The 18,269-nt window shown below is 41.0% G+C and overlaps 2 protein-coding genes across 13 annotated transcripts in view; both read left to right on the forward strand.

The window, feature by feature from the left end:
* The window catches only part of LOC133653831 (serine/threonine-protein kinase WNK2), a 74,271-nt gene extending 70,869 nt beyond the window's left edge, over positions 1 to 3,402 (forward strand). For 7 of the 9 annotated variants that reach the window (XM_062053556.1, XM_062053559.1, XM_062053555.1 and 4 more), the window contains 2 exons: positions 795 to 1,078; positions 1,170 to 3,402. In XM_062053556.1, coding sequence (XP_061909540.1) covers positions 795 to 1,078; positions 1,170 to 1,457 — 572 coding nt within the window. In that variant the 3' untranslated portion in view covers positions 1,458 to 3,402. Of the gene's footprint in view, positions 1 to 794; positions 1,079 to 1,169 lie in introns of those variants that run through there. The other 2 variants (XR_009826777.1, XR_009826778.1) reach the window with 2 other exon arrangements.
* A 315-nt stretch (positions 3,403 to 3,717) lies between these two features.
* brpf1 (bromodomain and PHD finger containing, 1) lies at positions 3,718 to 18,098 on the forward strand. Of its 4 annotated transcripts, none has more exons than XM_062053563.1 (16): positions 3,718 to 3,969; positions 4,905 to 5,689; positions 7,463 to 7,652; positions 7,725 to 8,012; positions 9,111 to 9,628; positions 9,725 to 9,914; positions 10,016 to 10,147; positions 10,285 to 10,413; positions 11,226 to 11,589; positions 11,723 to 12,013; positions 12,102 to 12,380; positions 12,450 to 12,597; positions 14,249 to 14,382; positions 14,476 to 14,591; positions 14,662 to 14,816; positions 17,154 to 18,098. In XM_062053563.1, the coding sequence occupies exons 2-16, from the start codon at positions 4,950 to 4,952 to the stop codon at positions 17,335 to 17,337; spliced, it is 3,858 nt and encodes a 1,285-aa protein (XP_061909547.1). In that variant the 5' UTR covers positions 3,718 to 3,969; positions 4,905 to 4,949; the 3' UTR covers positions 17,338 to 18,098. The 4 variants fall into 4 exon arrangements, with proteins under 4 accessions (XP_061909547.1, XP_061909549.1, XP_061909548.1 ...); XM_062053565.1 differs by having other exon boundaries at positions 3,721 to 3,969; positions 11,726 to 12,013; XM_062053564.1 differs by lacking the exon at positions 3,718 to 3,969 and adding an exon at positions 4,065 to 4,489.
* Positions 18,099 to 18,269: the final 171 nt, after the last annotated feature.

An 18,269-nucleotide genomic window follows, 5' to 3' on the forward strand; every position in this document is an offset into this window, starting at 1 on the left:
GTGGGCTGCAGCGGTGGCCGTGCCCAGGAATCATTTTTGGTGATTTAACCCCCAATTCCAACCCTTGATACTGAGTGCCAAGCAGGGAGGTATTGGGTCCCATTTTTATAGTCTTTGGTATGACACGGCCGGTGTAAATACATTGGCAGTTCCATACATTGACGTTTTAACCTTGAAGCAAAAAACAACACTGGGGTCCAGACTTGTGATTGACATAACTGAGGTGTTCCTCAAGGCACCCCTTAAAAAGTCCCTTTTTCATTATGTGATTTATGTAACTAAAGTGTGGATTTAGCTTGTACTAGTGGTGTTCCTCAAGGTTCCATTTTAGGTCCTCCCTTTTTCATCATTTGGGCTATTCAACTGGTGGCCCCCTCGAATTCAGTTAAAAAAACTTGTGACTCACATTTTTGCAGCAGTCTTAAAAACACTAGAGTTCTGTCATAAGATGATATTTGACTAACTTTTGCAGAAGGTCCTTAAAAACCGCAGCATGTTCCTTTAACTCTGACAAAATAAATAGACCAAAATAATATGTCTACTGTAGAGGACACTGGTTCACTAGAATATACAAATTAAGACTAATAGTGAAGGGAGAAGTCCACCCCCCCTGGTCCTTTGCTTTCTGGAAATGTGGCCCCCAAAACAATTTAGTTGAATATCCCTGGTCTATGTTGGCAAAATGTATTACTTTTAATTGGCTATATTCCATTATAAATCTTATCTTAAATTCCGCTGTACATCAGCCAGATGATTGAATTTTAGATTTTGAATTGGGCTTTTTGTCTTTCCAGGGTCCTCTTTCAGTGCTGCCACAGCTCAGACACAGCCATCACTCGCCTCAGCCACAACATCACCATCTCCTCAGTCAATCAGTCTGCTTGCTCAGGTCCAGACTAACAACAGCAACAATAAGAGAAGCACGTTTACCGATGATCTGCACAAACTGGTAGATGATTGGCCAAAGGCTATATCAGCGGCCAATCAGCCACCCCCTTCCTTGAACCAGATCATACAGCAGAGGCGCTTGCAGGACCTGGAAGGCCAAACTGTGTCCATGGGAGCAGCGCCCTTTAAGGTATTTGGAGTTGAAGTGTGTCATTTAATAAGATGTATAGTCCCTAGTTCATGACCTATAATGCATCTTTTGTCTAACAATTCACTTCCAGATTAAATGTCATACTGGTCCCAGCAAGTTGCCTTGCTCCTATCCCCTGATTGCTGCTTCGCACTCTAGCACAACAAGAAGCCACGGTCCCAATTACCCTCAAACTTTGCCCCCTAGGTACTTTTTGGTTCCTGGCCCTCGTTACACTCAGCAGTGGCCTGGCTTGCCTCGGCCTGTTAAATCAGTGAACCCCTTTTCTGCCACGTCAAAACCTGAAATCCAAGCACCCCCTCTAGAAATGTACAACGCTGAGAATGACCTTAGTCCAAAATCATCCAGGACTACCTAAAACCTGCAGTCGGTGTGAATGAATAGCCCATTTGTATTTTGCTGAATCACCATAACTGCACGTTTTTTTCAGAGCTTGTAGGTACAGGAAAGAAAGGTTGATATTCTTTGTACAGTTACCATTTGGTTTATGACTGTGTGTGTGTGTGTTATATATGACAATGTAATGCTTATCAACTGAAACTTGGTCATTTGTCTTCATTACATTTTCCCCCATTATTGTACTTTCTATTTCTTTGGACTAAACACAAGCGTATACTTGACCAACTACAGGTGTAATTTGGAATTCAAATGCCAGTTGGGCCCAAATTAATCATTTATCCTATCCACAGTATTATTATTGATGGAATGTAGTGCCTTGAACATTATCTTCTGCAAAACAGCTTGTCGACATACAAGTCTTTTGCTTATTATGTGATGGGTCGTTTGAGTGCAGTCTTTTTTTAATGCATCACAGACAGCGTTTTGGTTTATCTAGGAATGCCATTGTAGCACTGCACTATTATAAACACAAGATATGCTCTTATTCTTATAATAAAATTTACTTTCAATCTTTTTTTTTTTACTCTTCACCCCTGTGACTATGCCGTAGAGGTAAAATGCACTGTTGCCTTGCAAAGGAAAACTAGTTAATGTGTTACTGATGACAAAAGAGGGATGAATTACGCCAGCAGATGAAACCCCTCTTTAAGGTCAAATGGTTCTGTTGGACAAAGCACAAGATTGAGTAGTGTTATAAAGCCTTGTGGTTAGACAAAAGGCAATGTCCAGAGCCATAAATGATGTACATAGTTCTTTCTACAGTAACTGCTTCTGGTTAGGTCATGGTCAGAATGTAGCAATTAATAAATGAAGGCTTGAGGCTTTAAAGTGCAATTTAATCCTTCCACAAAGCTTTGATTCTGGCATTGCCACAAGCCTTATCTGATGTGTGTAACAGGAATAAGTGAAATGTTGGAAGAAAGTATGAACATGACACTAGCAAGAAAACTCTGAATTCCCTACTGCTAAATGTATCTAATACCCAGCATCAAGTATTGCGCGCAGTCACCAGTTAACTGGACTTTTTAAGTTATTTGATTTTTGATGCTGCTATTGTAGGAGGCACTCCACTGAACACTGAAGCCTTTTATTTACGTTGGATAGTACCAAAGTCCTTACATCGAAATGAGAAAGGATAAACAAACAGCAGTGTTACTTAAGTCCTTGACATTTTGTTAGCTGGTATCGGTTGCATAAAGCATTTTCCATTTTCAGATATTGCACATTTGAAATAATAGTTAAAGAGAGATTTGCACAAGTTATTCCCATAATTTTATTTGATTATGTATTTCCTTGGGTGTATGCATGGCTTTCACTGTCTTTAATGTTCGTAAAGGTCACCAAAATGTGGTCAACATTTTTTCCCCCACAAAACCTGGAGCAAGCAGTTAAGTTATTGTGGTGCAATATCTACACAACATGTAAGAACGGATTTAGGACCCTGATCCTTCCAAGCTGTGAATTGTACAGCTTTGTTGTAGTGTAAACTGTATATTTTGTGTATGCATAATGGAGAGGTTGGTTTGATGTATGGTATACCATCAATTCAGTTTGAATTGGAATTTTATAGTAAGAATCCTCTGCTTTAGGGACATTCTTCCAGTTGTAAGAGATTTCTGTTCTCTGGTATTTGTATCTGGAATGTGCTGTTTTGAACAGAGTAAGGGTACTTCTTGTTGACCAAGTTGGTGGCAGAGATCAAAAGACTGAATTGCCAGTTCTGACATTTTATCCATCCCTGCATGTCTCTGACCAACATTCCCTTGCAGTGACTATGCTCAGATTGTGGATAAACTTGTATTAAAAGTGAGTGGGGTTGCTTGCCTGCCTGTCACATTTCTTACTGTATCTCATACCCTGCTGCACTGTATGACACAGATAAATAAATTTTATTTTCACTCTGATCTTCACGTTTCAGTGCTTTCATCTTAAAACTCACAGAAACATATTTACGTTTGACATTTTAAAACAAAACAAAGCGCCGAAACCTTCAAGATGAACACATTCTAACAAGACGCCAAATTGTGTAAAGCCAATGTATGAGAACACCCGCGACAGATTCGCTTTCTATTAAAATTAGAAAACATTGTTAGCATAAATGGTTTAAAAAATATATTTGTGAAGCCCAAACAGTAGGTATCTAAGAAATGTGTTTCAAGTGAACACGAAGGACGTATTTCAGTAACAAAGCCGAGCGCTTTGGAGGCTCCCTTTGTGTGTCGAAAGTGCCAACCCGCGTCCGAGGCGTAGTGTTACAGCAATGGCAGCCGCTTTTGTTCGAGCGAGTGCCCGAAGTATTCCTAACACAATGAAATAATCTGGGTCTACATTGTATAATAACACACTTCACGCTTCCTACACTACACACGGCTTCATCTGGGAATTAATAATCACATCATTCATGTCGATTTGCGACCCTTCCGATGCGATGTGAGGCTTCCGGAGCGGGCAGTCTTGAGGAACGTGGAGTAGTAAGTGCTTATTAGTCCAGTAATGTGCTGTTCGACGGCCTGTTTGTCAGTAAATCAAGTACTTATGAGTATTATTGTAATCTACCTTTAACACATTCTAATTCGAAGTGTTTTTGTATGTTAAACCTAAACAGCGTGTAGCAGTGTTGATCGTTTCAGCACGTTTCCCCCATTATAGACCACGGATTTGTCAATATTTTATTAAGAGGCTTAATATTAGACTATTATATTAGAGAAGTAAGCAGTATTGTTGTCATTTCGTGCTAAGTGACAGATTCCGAGGGTGAGGTCGTTGTGGAGGGAAACGCAAGCGTGGGGTTGAAATAATGTCAACTTCCAGTGAACCTTCACAAAATGTAGATATTAACAATATAGGTATTATTGTTTGTCAAAGGTAGTAACATACCATGCAACCTATCAAGGATAGCTCCTTCTTAAGCTAACGTATGTCTTGCCAATGCAGCTAATATGTAGCTTTCGCTTTGCCACAATTGAACCCTCCTCCAGGATGAACAAAAACGTAAGCTGCGTGGTTAATGTGCCTTTTTCTGTCTTCCCTGGTGTTGCACTTTGGTGGTTGACATTTGTGCTACGTTAGTGCGTGCTAGCTTCATTGCCAGTGGAAATAGCAGCGCTGTGCTAAGCTAACGTTAGCGACGGTATAATGCTTCGGTTAGCTGGGGAAGTTTCGCTAGTGTATATTTTGTCCAAAGTACTGTTAGGTTAGTTACGGTGTGTGAAACTGCGGTTACATGTTAACTGTTATAACAGTGATATTAAGTGAAGACTCAGCGATACTGCAGGGAACCTTTTGTTTTGTTTGGGGGGATTTGTTGTAGTCACGTGACTGCACTGTAGCAGGTGCACTATGTGCAAACAGGATTTGTCACATAAATGTCCCGGATTGATCTCTGTATTGTTTACCCTTGTTTCAGATGTAAACCTCAAAAGTATCTGACCCAGCCGTGGCTGTAGGCAATATGGGACTGGACTTTGATGTAAAGACCTTCTGTCACAACCTACGGGCCACCAAGCCGCCTTATGAGTGTCCTGTGGAGAGTTGTCGCAAGGTCTACAAGAGCTACAGTGGCATTGAGTACCACCTTTACCGCTATGACCACGACAACCCGCCTCCTGCGCAGACTGTGCCTCAGAAGAAACGTAAGGGACGGCCTCCTCGCGCGTCACTAGCTGGGTCAATGGATTTGGACGACGGTAGCGGTAAAGGAGGAGGGCAGGGGCATGATGGGAATATACCGAGTAGCCCCAATAGGTCTGAACTTTCACATTCCCCTAGCAGGGACACAATGACGTATGCCCAGGCGCAACGAATGGTGGAGCTGGAGATTCAAGGACGCATTCACCGCATCAGCATCTTCGAGAACATAGATGTAGTGTCAGAGGAGGACAGTGATGCGGAGGACGGCCCACCCTCTGTCACAGGTGGTAGTGCTGGTGGGGTGTGTAACGGTAGCGACGGTGGAGCTGGAGGCAGCGAAGTAGGAGGTAGTGGCAAAGACAGGCCCGATATGCCGTCATCTAATGGGGGCAAAGCCACGCCAAAGTCCGGGAAACATAAAAGTAAAGAAAAGAAGAAGGATGGCTCCTCTCATCAGCACACCACTCAGTCGGGGCCGGCTGTCAAACTGCCGGAAGCCGTGTTTAGAGAACTGGACCAAGAGAGACCCGATGCCCCTGATCGGCCATCGTCTTACTACAGGTAAGACTAATAAGCAGCATAGTCTGCTTGATATCATGATTGTGTGTATTTATTGTTATTTAAGTTATGTGTTTATTGACCTAGTCTTTAAATCTAACCTGTGTCTTCATACAAAGTTACATCAATGACCAAAGTCTGATAAAAATATTTTTTTAAAGTGCTTACATAAGACGTCAAGTCATTTAAAAAATCAGCTGTTGCTCGTACAATTGTCATCAATACTAGTGAGTGGCTAGATGAATACATCTGAGCAATGATGATTCTAACCTACATTTAACGTACTTGAGGGCTATCTAGATCAGAGGTATTTAACAGGGTAGTGCTGGGGGTAGACACATTTTGGGTTGTTAAGACATTTTTTGAATATATATATTTTTTTATTTTTGCAATTTTTCCACACAATTAAATGTCTTGAAATACACATTAACATTGATCCAACACACTGTATAGTAGTTTTTAAACGACATTGGTATGGCCAACCTTCTAACTGTACCTTGCAGGTTTAAAATAAGAATATAAATAAATAACTATATCATTATATTTTGATGAGCATTTAAATTAGGTAGCAATTAGCATGGCTAGTGTCCGGGTAGAGATTAGCAGTGCTAGTTAACAGCTAGCCATTAGCAGTACTAGTTTCCAGTTAGCGATGTGAGCTTTTAGCCTGCGATAGCAGCACACATTTCCAGCTAGAGATTAGCGGTGCTATACTGTATTATCTGGATATCATAGTATTGCACAACTACAAGGTATCTTTAGGATCAGTTTAATTTATTACACAATTTTATACAGTATACGTAAATAGAGGGTACCCGTTCCATCTCTCCTTCATTTTAGGGGTCTTTGGCCTGCAAAACGTTGAAGACCTGATGTAGATAAAATATATAGGATATGCTTTGGTGGATATTGTGCTCCACAGTCACATTAATAACCCGCTTTCTAAGTCGGTCTGAAACAGTCGGTGTGAAGAGGCGTTCCCTTTAGATTGCAAATGACACCCTCCACTTCCACCTTCTCCACTTTTTTAAGAGCCTGTCGAAAATAAACTTAATAAACAATGTATTTTTGAAAAAGCCAGAACTTATTTTACTGTATGTTATTATTGTGCGTGGGCATGGGATGATTACATGAAATTAATACTTTATCCTACCTTCGCTCCTATGTTTCCTCAAATCAAGTTGTAATGTTGCGATGGTACTATCGGAGTTTAGCGGCTAATCCAACGTTGTACTTATTGGTCCATGTTGACAAAACAGTCCCGTGTAAAATGTTGTGGACAAATATAAACACGGAAGTATTTATTTTGTAGACATCAGAGCAAGCTGGGGGGCATGAAACGAGAAGGAATAACACTAGAGGTTCAAGGCAGCCTGAAGCAGAGGGGGAGGAGGCTGGCCGACAGACAGCATGTACTAGAAATGTCCACTTAAGTACGTCCACCACACTGTGATGTCACAATGTTAAAAAAGACTGCAAAACAACATTAAGAAGCATCCAAAACTGGGTGTAAGCTCACGCCAAATGCACGAACCTTCTGATTTGACGCTTTGGTATCCAACAATGTAACAACATGTATAAGTCAGAACTGTAGTAACTCATCATACGTCCCTTTTAAAGAAAACATCATCAAAGGTATATATTCCTTGATATGAGCCATTATTTTGTCAGCTAAAAAGGATTTGGACTCCTTCTACACGTCTCTACAAAGACAATAATCTCTCATTTGTAATGAATGCCTTTTCTTCAATTTACTTGTAATGGCCTACTGTCCAGGTACATCGACAAGTCTGTAGAGGAGCTGGATGAGGAAGTGGAGTACGACATCGATGAGGAGGACTACATCTGGCTCGACATCATGAACGACAAACGGCGGCTTGACGGTGTCACACCTATCCCTCAGGAGGTCTTTGAGTACCTCATGGACCGTCTAGAAAAGGAATCCTACTTTGAGAGCCATAACAAAGTACTAGACTTTAGAAACACAAAACCAATTTTAAAACAGATGAGTAAAATATCCCACTCTTTTTTGTTATAGGCAGACCCCAGTACCCTCATTGATGAGGACGCTGTATGCTGCATCTGTAATGATGGAGAGTGTCAAAACAGCAATGTGATCCTCTTCTGTGACATGTGTAACCTGGCGGTACACCAAGAGTGCTACGGAGTGCCATACATCCCAGAGGGCCAGTGGTTATGTCGTCGCTGCCTGCAGTCACCAAGTCGAGCGGTGGACTGCGCTCTCTGCCCCAACAAGGGAGGAGCGTTCAAACAGACGGATGATGCACGCTGGGCTCACGTCGTGTGCGCCCTGTGGATTCCAGAGGTGAAGAAGACACACTGTTTTTCCGTCTGCATTTTTCTTTTGGGCTTTGTTGATCTGCTGCACGTTGCCGTACAGCTCTATAATATGATACCCAAAATGCAACAGATATTTGCATCATGCGTCATGCTAGCAACCAAATAATACTCTTTTCAAAACAGCATGATGTTGGGATCTAGCTTTGAAGATTTTAATTGATATCTGAACCATATTTATTTTAATATGGACTAGAAATATAAGACAAACTTTCCTTTCAAGACTTTGAAGTTTTTAGAAAAATATTTTGAAACAATTTTCTGAATCTTTTTTTTAAACTGTTCAAACTGATCACCTGTCACAATAATCTAAAATTAACAAGTCCTCTTTTGTTGTTTGCTAAATTTTTAACTGTCTCTTATGGACACATCCCCCAAGCTCACTGACGCACTGAGTGACTGGAAGAAAAGGTTTGACTTTCATGGGGAGAAGTCGTTGCCGCCATCTATTGGTTGGCATTTGTAAATCTCTTGACCCCAAATATAGGATATATAGGATAATATTTTTTTATATTCAGATCTAATGATCATTGTACAATACAAATAACAATTTACAAATTACAAGTGCATTGTATCTACTTGGCTTGACATTGCTCTTCCATCGGCTAAACCTGGTACTGCAAAGTACTATTTCCTGCACCTGTTTTCAGTGGTTCCAAGTGTTCCGGTAAATTTATAGGCTACATTGAAATCATAACAACCATATCATTAGTGTACCCTGTTGCTTCACTTTGCTGGTACACTCAAGTTTGTCTGCTGTCCTCGCCCTCTCAAGTAAAATGTGTCTCCTTATTGTAGCAGCAGCCATATTCCAAGAACTGAAAATAGCAGCTCCATTCTCAGTAGTTATTTATTTTTTGTTGTTTTGTCACTGATGCATTGCAAAAGTTAAATGTGCTATAGAAAAGCAGCGCTGGTGGTTGCTTTATTCACTCATGACAGCTGGCTCTACTTTTTTACATTTACAGAAGTAATACAGTAACACAATCAGTAAGATTAGTTTCAATGCAGTAACCTCTGCTTTTTGTCACATTTTAGTAATAAAGTCAACTTTGCTGCTTTTCAGGTCTGCTTTGCCAACACGGTCTTTCTGGAGCCGATAGACAGCATTGAGCACATCCCTCCTGCACGCTGGAAGCTAACCTGCTACATCTGCAAGCAGCGCGGCTCAGGCGCCTGCATTCAGTGTCACAAAGCCAACTGTTACACCGCCTTCCATGTCACATGTGCACAGCAAGCTGGCCTCTACATGAAAATGGAGCCTGTCAGAGAGACCGGAGCAAATGGAACCTCATTCAGCGTTCGTAAGACGGCTTACTGTGACATCCACACTCCCCCAGGATCAGCCCGACCTTTGGGAGGAGTCGGCGGTGCCAGCATAGCGTCATCTCAAAGTGAAGGAGAACTGGAGGAGGATGACGAGCCCAGCATCGTCCATGATGAAGACTCTCGGGGATGGAGTTCGGAGCGGGCCAAGAGGGCCAAGGCCAAGTCTAGGCTGAAGATGAAGAGAGCTAGGAAGATCTTGGCTGAGAGAAGAGCTGCTGCTCCAGTGGTGTCTGTGCCCTGTATACCCCCTCATAGGTACATGTTGGTCTCTGCTCAATCGTATTCATATTCACCACCTTCAACATGCATTCATACTTCCAAGAGTTATGTCATGTTTTTTCCCCCACTTAGGCTAAGCAAAATCACCAGTAACTTAACAGTTCCCAGGAAAAGCCAGTTCATGCAGCGGCTTCACAGCTACTGGACACTGAAGAGGCAAAGCCGCAATGGTGTGCCTTTGCTACGGCGTCTTCAAACCCACCTGCAATCACAACGACATGCTGACCCCCTCCCACTGCAGCCTTCAGCCCAAGTTCCTGTGGTATGTTGTGTAGAAGAGTGCTGAGGTATTTTCATAATTCACTGCAGTCTTTCCTTTAATTAAGATGCATCATGTGTTTGTACTTGATTGTGATGCTGCAGAGAGACACTGAAGAGAAACAAAGTGCTTTAAAGGAGCAACTGAAAGCATGGCAGAGACTAAGACACGACTTGGAGAGAGCCAGGCTGTTGGTGGAACTCATCCGTAAAAGAGAAAAACTCAAGAGGGAAACGGTGAGACACTAGTTTTGGACCACAGCTTACTAAAACCACAACACAACCACTCGTGTGATTGGAAGAATATAACATGCATGGCTTCTGTGCATTTAACAGATCGTAGCATTTAATGATTTACACGTCCCTGTATTCAGATCAAAGTGCAGCAGATGGCGCTAGAGATACAGCTGATGCCCCTTCTAGTGCTTCTGAGGAGTACATTGGAGCAGCTACAGGAAAGAGACACTAACAACTTCTTCACTGAGCCTGTGCCCCTTGCAGAGGTACGCTAAACTCTCTAAACACACTTTGTTTGGGATATACCAAAATAACAGTCTTTATTTACTATTTTAATATTTTAGTCCCCTCGGAAATGAAACCACTAAATAAATCAAATTAATGTTTAGCGTGGGTTGCAAGCACCCAGGGCAGGTGTGACATTTGTGCCGCCAGTATCCACTCCTCCACAGCCCTACCAGACCGCTATGACCTTGTTCCGAGCACCAAACAAATGTAAACTCTTCTGAATACTGAATAGTCATCGCCAAAAGTTTTGGTATATACGGTACCTAAAACCTTCAGTATATCAGTATGTAGAAGTACATTATGGAATGGATTAAGCAAAGAAGTCAAACAATGTACTAATATGATCCGCTTAAAGAAAGTTTATACAGCACAACAAATAATCATTGTCATAAACACCTTAAACCTTATGGAAAATTAGATAATCTTATTAATCTCATTGTATGAATCACAATTTACTTAACTATTTATTCATGAGAACTCAATTGATTATATATGTATTTTATTTGTTTGTGTTACAAATTGAGCACAGAAAGTGAACAAACAAACGTGTTTGAAATTGCTATGAAATGGGAAAAAGGTCATCTTAAATCAGCTTTGTTTCTTCTTATTCCTTTTCAGACATGTTGTAATGAGACATTGGATTTATGTGATGTACCATATTCTAACTGCTTGTTTGAAAAAAATAGAACCACAACCACACACACACACATTTAGTCAAAATTGACTGACTTTTATTTGTGCATATTTGTAGTGTTATTTGCATTTTGACCTGTATCCACTGTGGCTGCAGGTGCCAGACTACCTGGACCATATTGACACTCCCATGGACTTCCAGACAATGTGGAACCTTCTAGAGTCCCACCGCTACCTCACTTTTGAGGCATTTGAGGCCGACTTTGGCCTCATTGTCAACAACTGCCTCAAGTATAATGCCAAGGACACTGTTTTCTACCGTGCTGCCCTGCGGCTCAGAGAAATGGGCGGAACGGTCATCAGAACTGCCAGACGGCAGGCAGAGCGGATTGGCTTTGACTACGAGACTGGCATGCACCTCCCTCGAGAACCTAGCCCAGACACTCGACGTGAACAAGACAGGGAACGAGAGCGAAACAGAGAACGAGAGACTGACTGGCAATTATCGTCTAATGAAGATGGTGTGTGAACTTCCTTTACTAATTGGTTACCATGAATAAAAAATGTTATCATTCTTCAACAGACACCATCAGAAGACACTTTGCTTCATGTCATGGTGTTTAACTGTAGTTTTTTTGTTCCTTGTGGCTTAAGCAGAACTCTTACCAGAGAACAGACGCCGCCTACCATTGGAGGAGCAGTTACTTTACGTGCAGGCGCGTCTTGAGGAGGCCAACTCGGGGAAACACAGCATCGGACAGTCTCGCAGAGCCAAAGCTATGAGGAAGGAGCTCAGTCTCATCAAGAGAAAACTGGCCCACCAGCGAGAGGGCTTGGGGTCTAAAGAGTCAATAGGAGATCGGGGTTCCCACTCCCATCATACATCGTCTGCAGGACACCACGATGAAGGGGAAGAAAGCAGCAGTCAGGAGCTTGGTGGAAAAGGTTTGTTGTTTTCTGTTTCTGTACCAGTGTCTTATTTGTCTTTGAAATATTTGAAAGGCCTGTGCTTTTTTTTTCTCTCCCCCCCAAGATCTGAGTGTGTCCTCATCTGTCTTGGCTCCAGAAGTGGGTCGACGAACATCTGTTCTATTCTCTAAGAAGAACCCAAAAATGGCTGGACCTCCAAAGAGACCAGGCCGCCCTCCAAAAAACAGAGACACTGGCTACGCCTCGACAGGAGTAACCCCGAGCCCAATCGGGCCCCCTCAGTTACCCATGCTGTCCCCGAGTCGACAGAGGAAGCGTCCGCGCAGCCCCCACACCAGCTCCAGCTCTGACAGCGACAGCGACAATGACGACCTGCTGCCAGGTACTGCAAGAAAATAAATAGTTAAATTGTACATACGACTTCACCTTCATTTGTGTACTATATACATAGGGTTGCCAAGTAACGGTTTTGACGGAGGGAACCAGCCCGTAACTGAAAGCTTCCGTGTATACAGAAATGACACCCGTCTTCCACGTTCCAGCTCAGACTCTGAGTCCACCACCAGCAGCAGCAGCAGCGCTGCCTCTGACAGGACTAGGTGATATGTTTTATCTTTCTCATTAATTATGTTACACATGGTCAAATTGGCTGTTTGCAACTTTCAGCTGCTGCCTTGAGTGCGCAAAATTTGAAAGTGTTATAATCATTATATCCTACCCTGTTCCGACTTTGAACACGTAAACTACGCCCCAAGTAACACACATGCACACACAGTTATGATTGTTGTCCGCTAATATTAGCGATTTGACAAAATTTAGCTACTAACATTAGCTATCATTGAATGTGTATTCTAGCATATAAAAAAAAGCAAATTGTTATTGCTTCCCGGACACTCCTGCCGTGTACATGTGTACGAGACAGTGGTGAGTGACCATCTTAACACCAGACTTTTTCCTTGGTTTGACGAGCAATTTTTATTCAATGCAATTTTTAGTTGTGGGAAATCTACATGTAAAAAAATATATATTTGAGTATTCAAACACTAATGGTAACTTTGGTTCACACTGCAGGGTTTGATGCCTAATTTGAATTGTTTTCTTAAATCTGATCTTTTATGTGGTTGTTCACGATACAAAAAAGTTGATTTCAAATGTGAACAGAATGTGTCCCAGAACTCACTAAGCATGTGCATATGGCATCACATGTGCTCCATTGTGTTTATGGGAGGTAAACATGGCTTCAATTCTAGTAGATTTGTGGCAGTTTCAAGGATTTTGTTCAACCGGAGTCAACATTTTCTTAACAAAATTATTTGGCATTGAAGATTACGAAGGAAGAGGGCTAAAATTTGGGCTTTGCGCAGTTTTGTGTGACATTTGCTTCGACATCTGCTCAGAGGAGCACGATGGTGGAAAAAGGAGTGGTGGGACATTGATGTAAGTTTTAAAACATCTTCTTTTTGCCTGTTTTGTTCTCATTCAGCCAATATTTCTTGTCGCAACAGTTTATGTAGGCAAAATAATTTATGTTGTTAATCGCTTTTTGATGACGTATTGTTCGCATTAATGCGACACAATCATTCAGACTGTAGTCTCATCAGATAATATCTGGTTTAAATCCAATTCTGAAACAGGCCTCATCAGATTTGAAGAATTTGGGATTTTACTGTTCACATTAACATAACAAAAATCGGATATGTCTCACATATGGGAAAAACAATTGTAATTGACCTACAGTGTGGACATAGCCATAAACTAGCCTGTGGTGTTTTTTGTTATATTTTTTTGTTAGAAAAATTTAACTTTGAGCAAGTTGCAAACAGCCCCTTTAAGTAAACATGACCAAAGGCACATCACAATATCAATGGAAGGGAAGCGGTAAGGACAGCTATTGAGGACATTGACATACTTTTGCAAGACACTTGCATCAAATGACACCAACTGCATTTGAGATGGCATCAACAAATTTGCGTCTAAAGTTTCTACCCCTTTCAGACAGCGGTGTGCAATATATGTTTAGATTTTTTGATCTCAGTATTGTTGAGTTGTAGCTTTTCCACTCCTGTGATTTTGTCTGTGACACAGCTAGTACTATGCGCTGTGATGCAAGATACTTTTGTAAGATGAAATAAAGGAATTTTAAACATTCCTGTAATGACGAACAAGATGAAAACAAACTTACATTAAATGAATTCACAAAGAAATATAAATACGTATGTTGTTAAACTCTTGTTTATACTTTTCTGATAGTACGACCCCCTCGAAGCAAGGCAGAGGAAAGGCGTCATTCTCTCGCTCTGCCTTCCAAGAGGACAGCAGCGAGGAGACGTCTGGCACTGAAAACGAGTCCTACTCAGTCGGTGGGTCACGAGGAGTTTCACACTGTGAGTTAGAACAGTTTTGGTTTTAGAGCACACATTGTTAGAGATACATCTTTAGATGACATGGTGGTGATTGTGCTCCTGACTTCCCATCAGTGGTGCGTGGCCGAGCTAGGTCAGGATGCTGGATGACCTCAGATGATTATTCATCTTTGGATGCTCTGGACTTGGTGTGGGCCAAGTGCAGAGGCTACCCTTCATATCCTGCTCTGGTGAGTCCAATGTCAAATACAACATTTGACACTTGTTGTCCTGTGGGTTAAAACGCTTATTTGTCTGCAGATCATTGATCCGAAAATGCCCAGAGAAGGGGTGTTCCACCGGGGTGTCCCGATTCCTGTCCCCCCATTGGATGTTCTTAAACTTGGCGAGCAAATGACCCAGGAAGCCAGGGAGCACTTGTTCCTGGTCCTATTTTTTGACAATAAGAGAACCTGGTTAGTGGTTTGCATTGGCACATTATATGTGTTTGTCTCTTGCTGTTAATGTATTTAAGGCAAGATACGTGGGATAGTTGCTAACTGCAAAGACGTTTTGGGTAATGTCAGTCATGTTCCTTATCCAATCGTGATTAAATTATTCAAAAATTTGCTGGTCGGTCCCCTAAGATGTTACACCAAATGTGTTAATTCTACAAATTGCAAGTAAAATTGAATTTTGATGTTTAATAACAGCGCCATTATGTGGTGTATTTGTCAGAAAGATAATAGCCCAAGCAGTATGCTAGTGATGCATATTTTGACCAATATTTACCACTTTGTGTGTAGAAGTTCAATGTAGAAGCGGGTGTCCTAATTCCTTCACATTACTATATTTCAAGGTTCTTTGATTGCAAGAATATATTGGCATCGATGGGAAATGATCACTTCATTGACGCATTGCATCAATATCTTGCTGAAGTAGGGATAGGTATTGGTAAGGACTTCACAATACGATATGTCCCACAATACATGAGTCACAATACAATGCAATATGGCGATATATTGCCAAGTTCTACACAGTTCACCGATACATTTTAAATGTAGTTTAAAATTAGTGCTGTCAATTGATTACATTTTTAAATCAAATTAATCACACTTGCATTTTGTTTCATCACAGCAAATTACTTGTGTGCACAATTTAAATTAACTTTAAAAAAAGACACTAATATTTGGACACTAACGCAATGTTATTTTTAAAATGTCATACAAGAACATTTTTAAATGTTTTTCTTAATTGCACATTACATTTGCTCAAAAACTTGGTAAGAGTTTTGTCTGAAGTACTGTGGGTGTATTTTGAAGTAATATTTTTCAGTGAGCACACTAGTCAGCGTCTCTTTACTCATCTCTGCACTGGCGTATGCATTGATCTGATCACTGACCGTATAACAACCTGCACCGCTTTTCAGGTAACCATCTGCGGTTAAGGTAAAGGAGAATGTGTGGTCAAAATAAATGTATACATGATAAATGCATTAATGTTTTGTGATTAATCACATGACTTAAGGTATTACAATTGACAGTCATGCTTAAAATGTTGATCTAAAGTTGTATATTTGTACACTAGATTACAGTAAAAATGGACCAACTGAGTCCCAAAATCACTCATTCCAAATGCATTTCCATGTATCGCAATTGTACAGGAAGTAGATCAAGTTTTTTTGCCAACTACTGTAAATGTACTAGTAGAACTTTCTTGCTCACAACGAGGTAGCACTACAACAACACTTTGGGCAGCGGCTGTGCAGAAGTCGTCCTTGAGTTACAGTTGCAAACATGACTTAATGACTTTTTTTACATTTAAAAAAATTAATCAAAATAATGTGTTTTTAAATTAAAAAAAATGCATTGCTATATATTGCCATGTCGATAGTTTTTGCCACCACTACGCTGATGTATACTGGCCCTGATGTAGAATTGACTGTAAATTTTCCAATTTACAACCTGAGCCATGGTGCCCCCGTAAAGCTAACTTTAGTTGGCGTTGTGATTCTCCTGAATGAGTACACTCGTCTCATTTTGTGGCCGTCGTTCAACGGAAACTGAGTAAGTAATGAAAGAACATTTCACAGAAATAGGGCAAAGTGGTTTTTCGAGAACTGAAGAGGAGGTGGAACGACCTCCAACCTGTTGTCATAACAACCGTTTGCTGGAAACCTAATTTATTTCCCAACCATTTTTACCATAGTACATTTTCTTGAGGGACAGTGCAACAGAAATAAAACTTGGAAATTCTGTAGAGTCACCAGTGTACAGCTTATATAGTAGTAGAGATGTATTATCCCCTGAAAATGACTCAATTATTTGTCTAAATAGCTGGCAACACAAAGGAATACTAAAATAATTGTCTTGCCTACAGTCAAGAATGGTGGTAGTAGATTCATAGTCCTGGGCTGCTTGAGTACTGATCATACTGTGGAGCTGTGGTTCATTGAGGAAAACATGAATTCCAACATGTACTGTCATAGATTGCATTTTAGAATATGCAAGGTTCCCCGGAATAATAAGGGAACTTCCAACCAAGTGAAATTTGGTGGTGGTTGGCGAGGCAGTAAATTGTCAGCCATGTTTCTGTCAGTATGCCACACAGCAGCTGTAGCTACCGATGCAGGGTACCACCACCAAGGTGTAACTGTAGAAGTGAAGTGTAACATGCTTTGATTGTATAGAAAGGTGCTACATAAATACAATTAATTATTACCATAAAAACTGCTGAAATATGGGGGATGCAAAAGGTGTAAATTTCGTTTCAATTAAATTGTATACGTGTGTTGTTGTTTTTTTTGCTTGCAGGCAGTGGCTACCGCGCTCTAAGTTAGTACCACTCGGGGTGGACCAGGAGCTGGACAAAGAGAAGATGCTGGAGGGCAGGAAATCAAATATTCGCAAGTCCGTACAAGTTGCTTACCACCGGGCCATGCAGCACCGCAGCAAAGTGCAAGGAGACCCAAGCAGCGAGACCAGTGACAGTGACTAAAGATACACAAGCACACACACTTAATTTTATGGTTAGTACAGTTGTGTGTGTGTGGGGGGGGGGTCACTAGAATTCCCCACTTGAAGACGATCCACTATGACAGCCCCAACAATCAGTTTAATCTGACACGTGAAATAAATATTGTATTTAAGAGAATAACTAATAATCATGGAAACATTGTTAGATATGCAGAATTGTGAATAAAAGTAACCCCTGGATGTGGATCTAAATGTTAATATTAAAAAAAAAAAGATGAGCTAATTGTTTACAGAAAACAGCTAATGTGAGTTGACTTATTCACACGGAAATGTATGGAGTGTACAAGAAGTGCACACACTGGAATAGCTGCCATCACCCGAGCATACTGTATGTTCATGTCTTATCATCCTCCTATCCCAAAGTCCCTAACAGGCCTGGTGCTAAATGTCCAGTCCTTTGCGGAGAACCAAGAGACTATTGCAGCCTAAACTGTGGGTGAAATTCCATGTTATTTATTCTCCGTCTTGCTCCTTTTACAAGATCCCCACCCAAACTGGTTTCAACACTTTCTTACTCGTCGTTTTTTTATTTTATTTAGTCCGTCACTTGTAATCATGGATATCACTTGTAATCACAACGCCTCGTCTTTTTAAGCTTTTGTAATGTGGCACAGGTCAGTGACCAAACTCCTAGTCCTTGACTGATCGCCTTAGAACTTTTATATAAATACAGATTGCATAAGAATAGAAGTTTAATAAAAAAAATAATAAATGACTTTTTTAGAAACGATCTGCTTTGTTTGTTTTGAAGTGTATTTCTGGTCTTGTCATCCCCTCCCGGGCCGAGGGAAGACGCAGCTGCCTAGTTGGATCAAAAGAGACGCCGGAGATGCTTTGCTGAACCAAAAGTTGCTTTATTACAAGCGAGCGTCATTTAAACAGGTCTGCAGCACC

The sequence above is a fragment of the Entelurus aequoreus genome, linkage group LG07 (assembly GCF_033978785.1).
Source record: "Entelurus aequoreus isolate RoL-2023_Sb linkage group LG07, RoL_Eaeq_v1.1, whole genome shotgun sequence".
In the NCBI taxonomy this organism is placed as follows: domain Eukaryota; kingdom Metazoa; phylum Chordata; class Actinopteri; order Syngnathiformes; family Syngnathidae; genus Entelurus; species Entelurus aequoreus.

Bases quoted from the DNA above. Each gene is read 5' to 3' on its own strand.
- brpf1 (XM_062053563.1), top strand. From the start codon at position 4,950: ATGGGACTGGACTTTGATGTAAAGACCTTCTGTCACAACCTACGGGCC. The intron at 5,690-7,462 runs GTAAGACTAATA...CCTACTGTCCAG, and splicing joins CGGCCATCGTCTTACTACAG to GTACATCGACAAGTCTGTAG. The intron at 10,414-11,225 runs GTACGCTAAACT...CTGTGGCTGCAG, and splicing joins AGCCTGTGCCCCTTGCAGAG to GTGCCAGACTACCTGGACCA.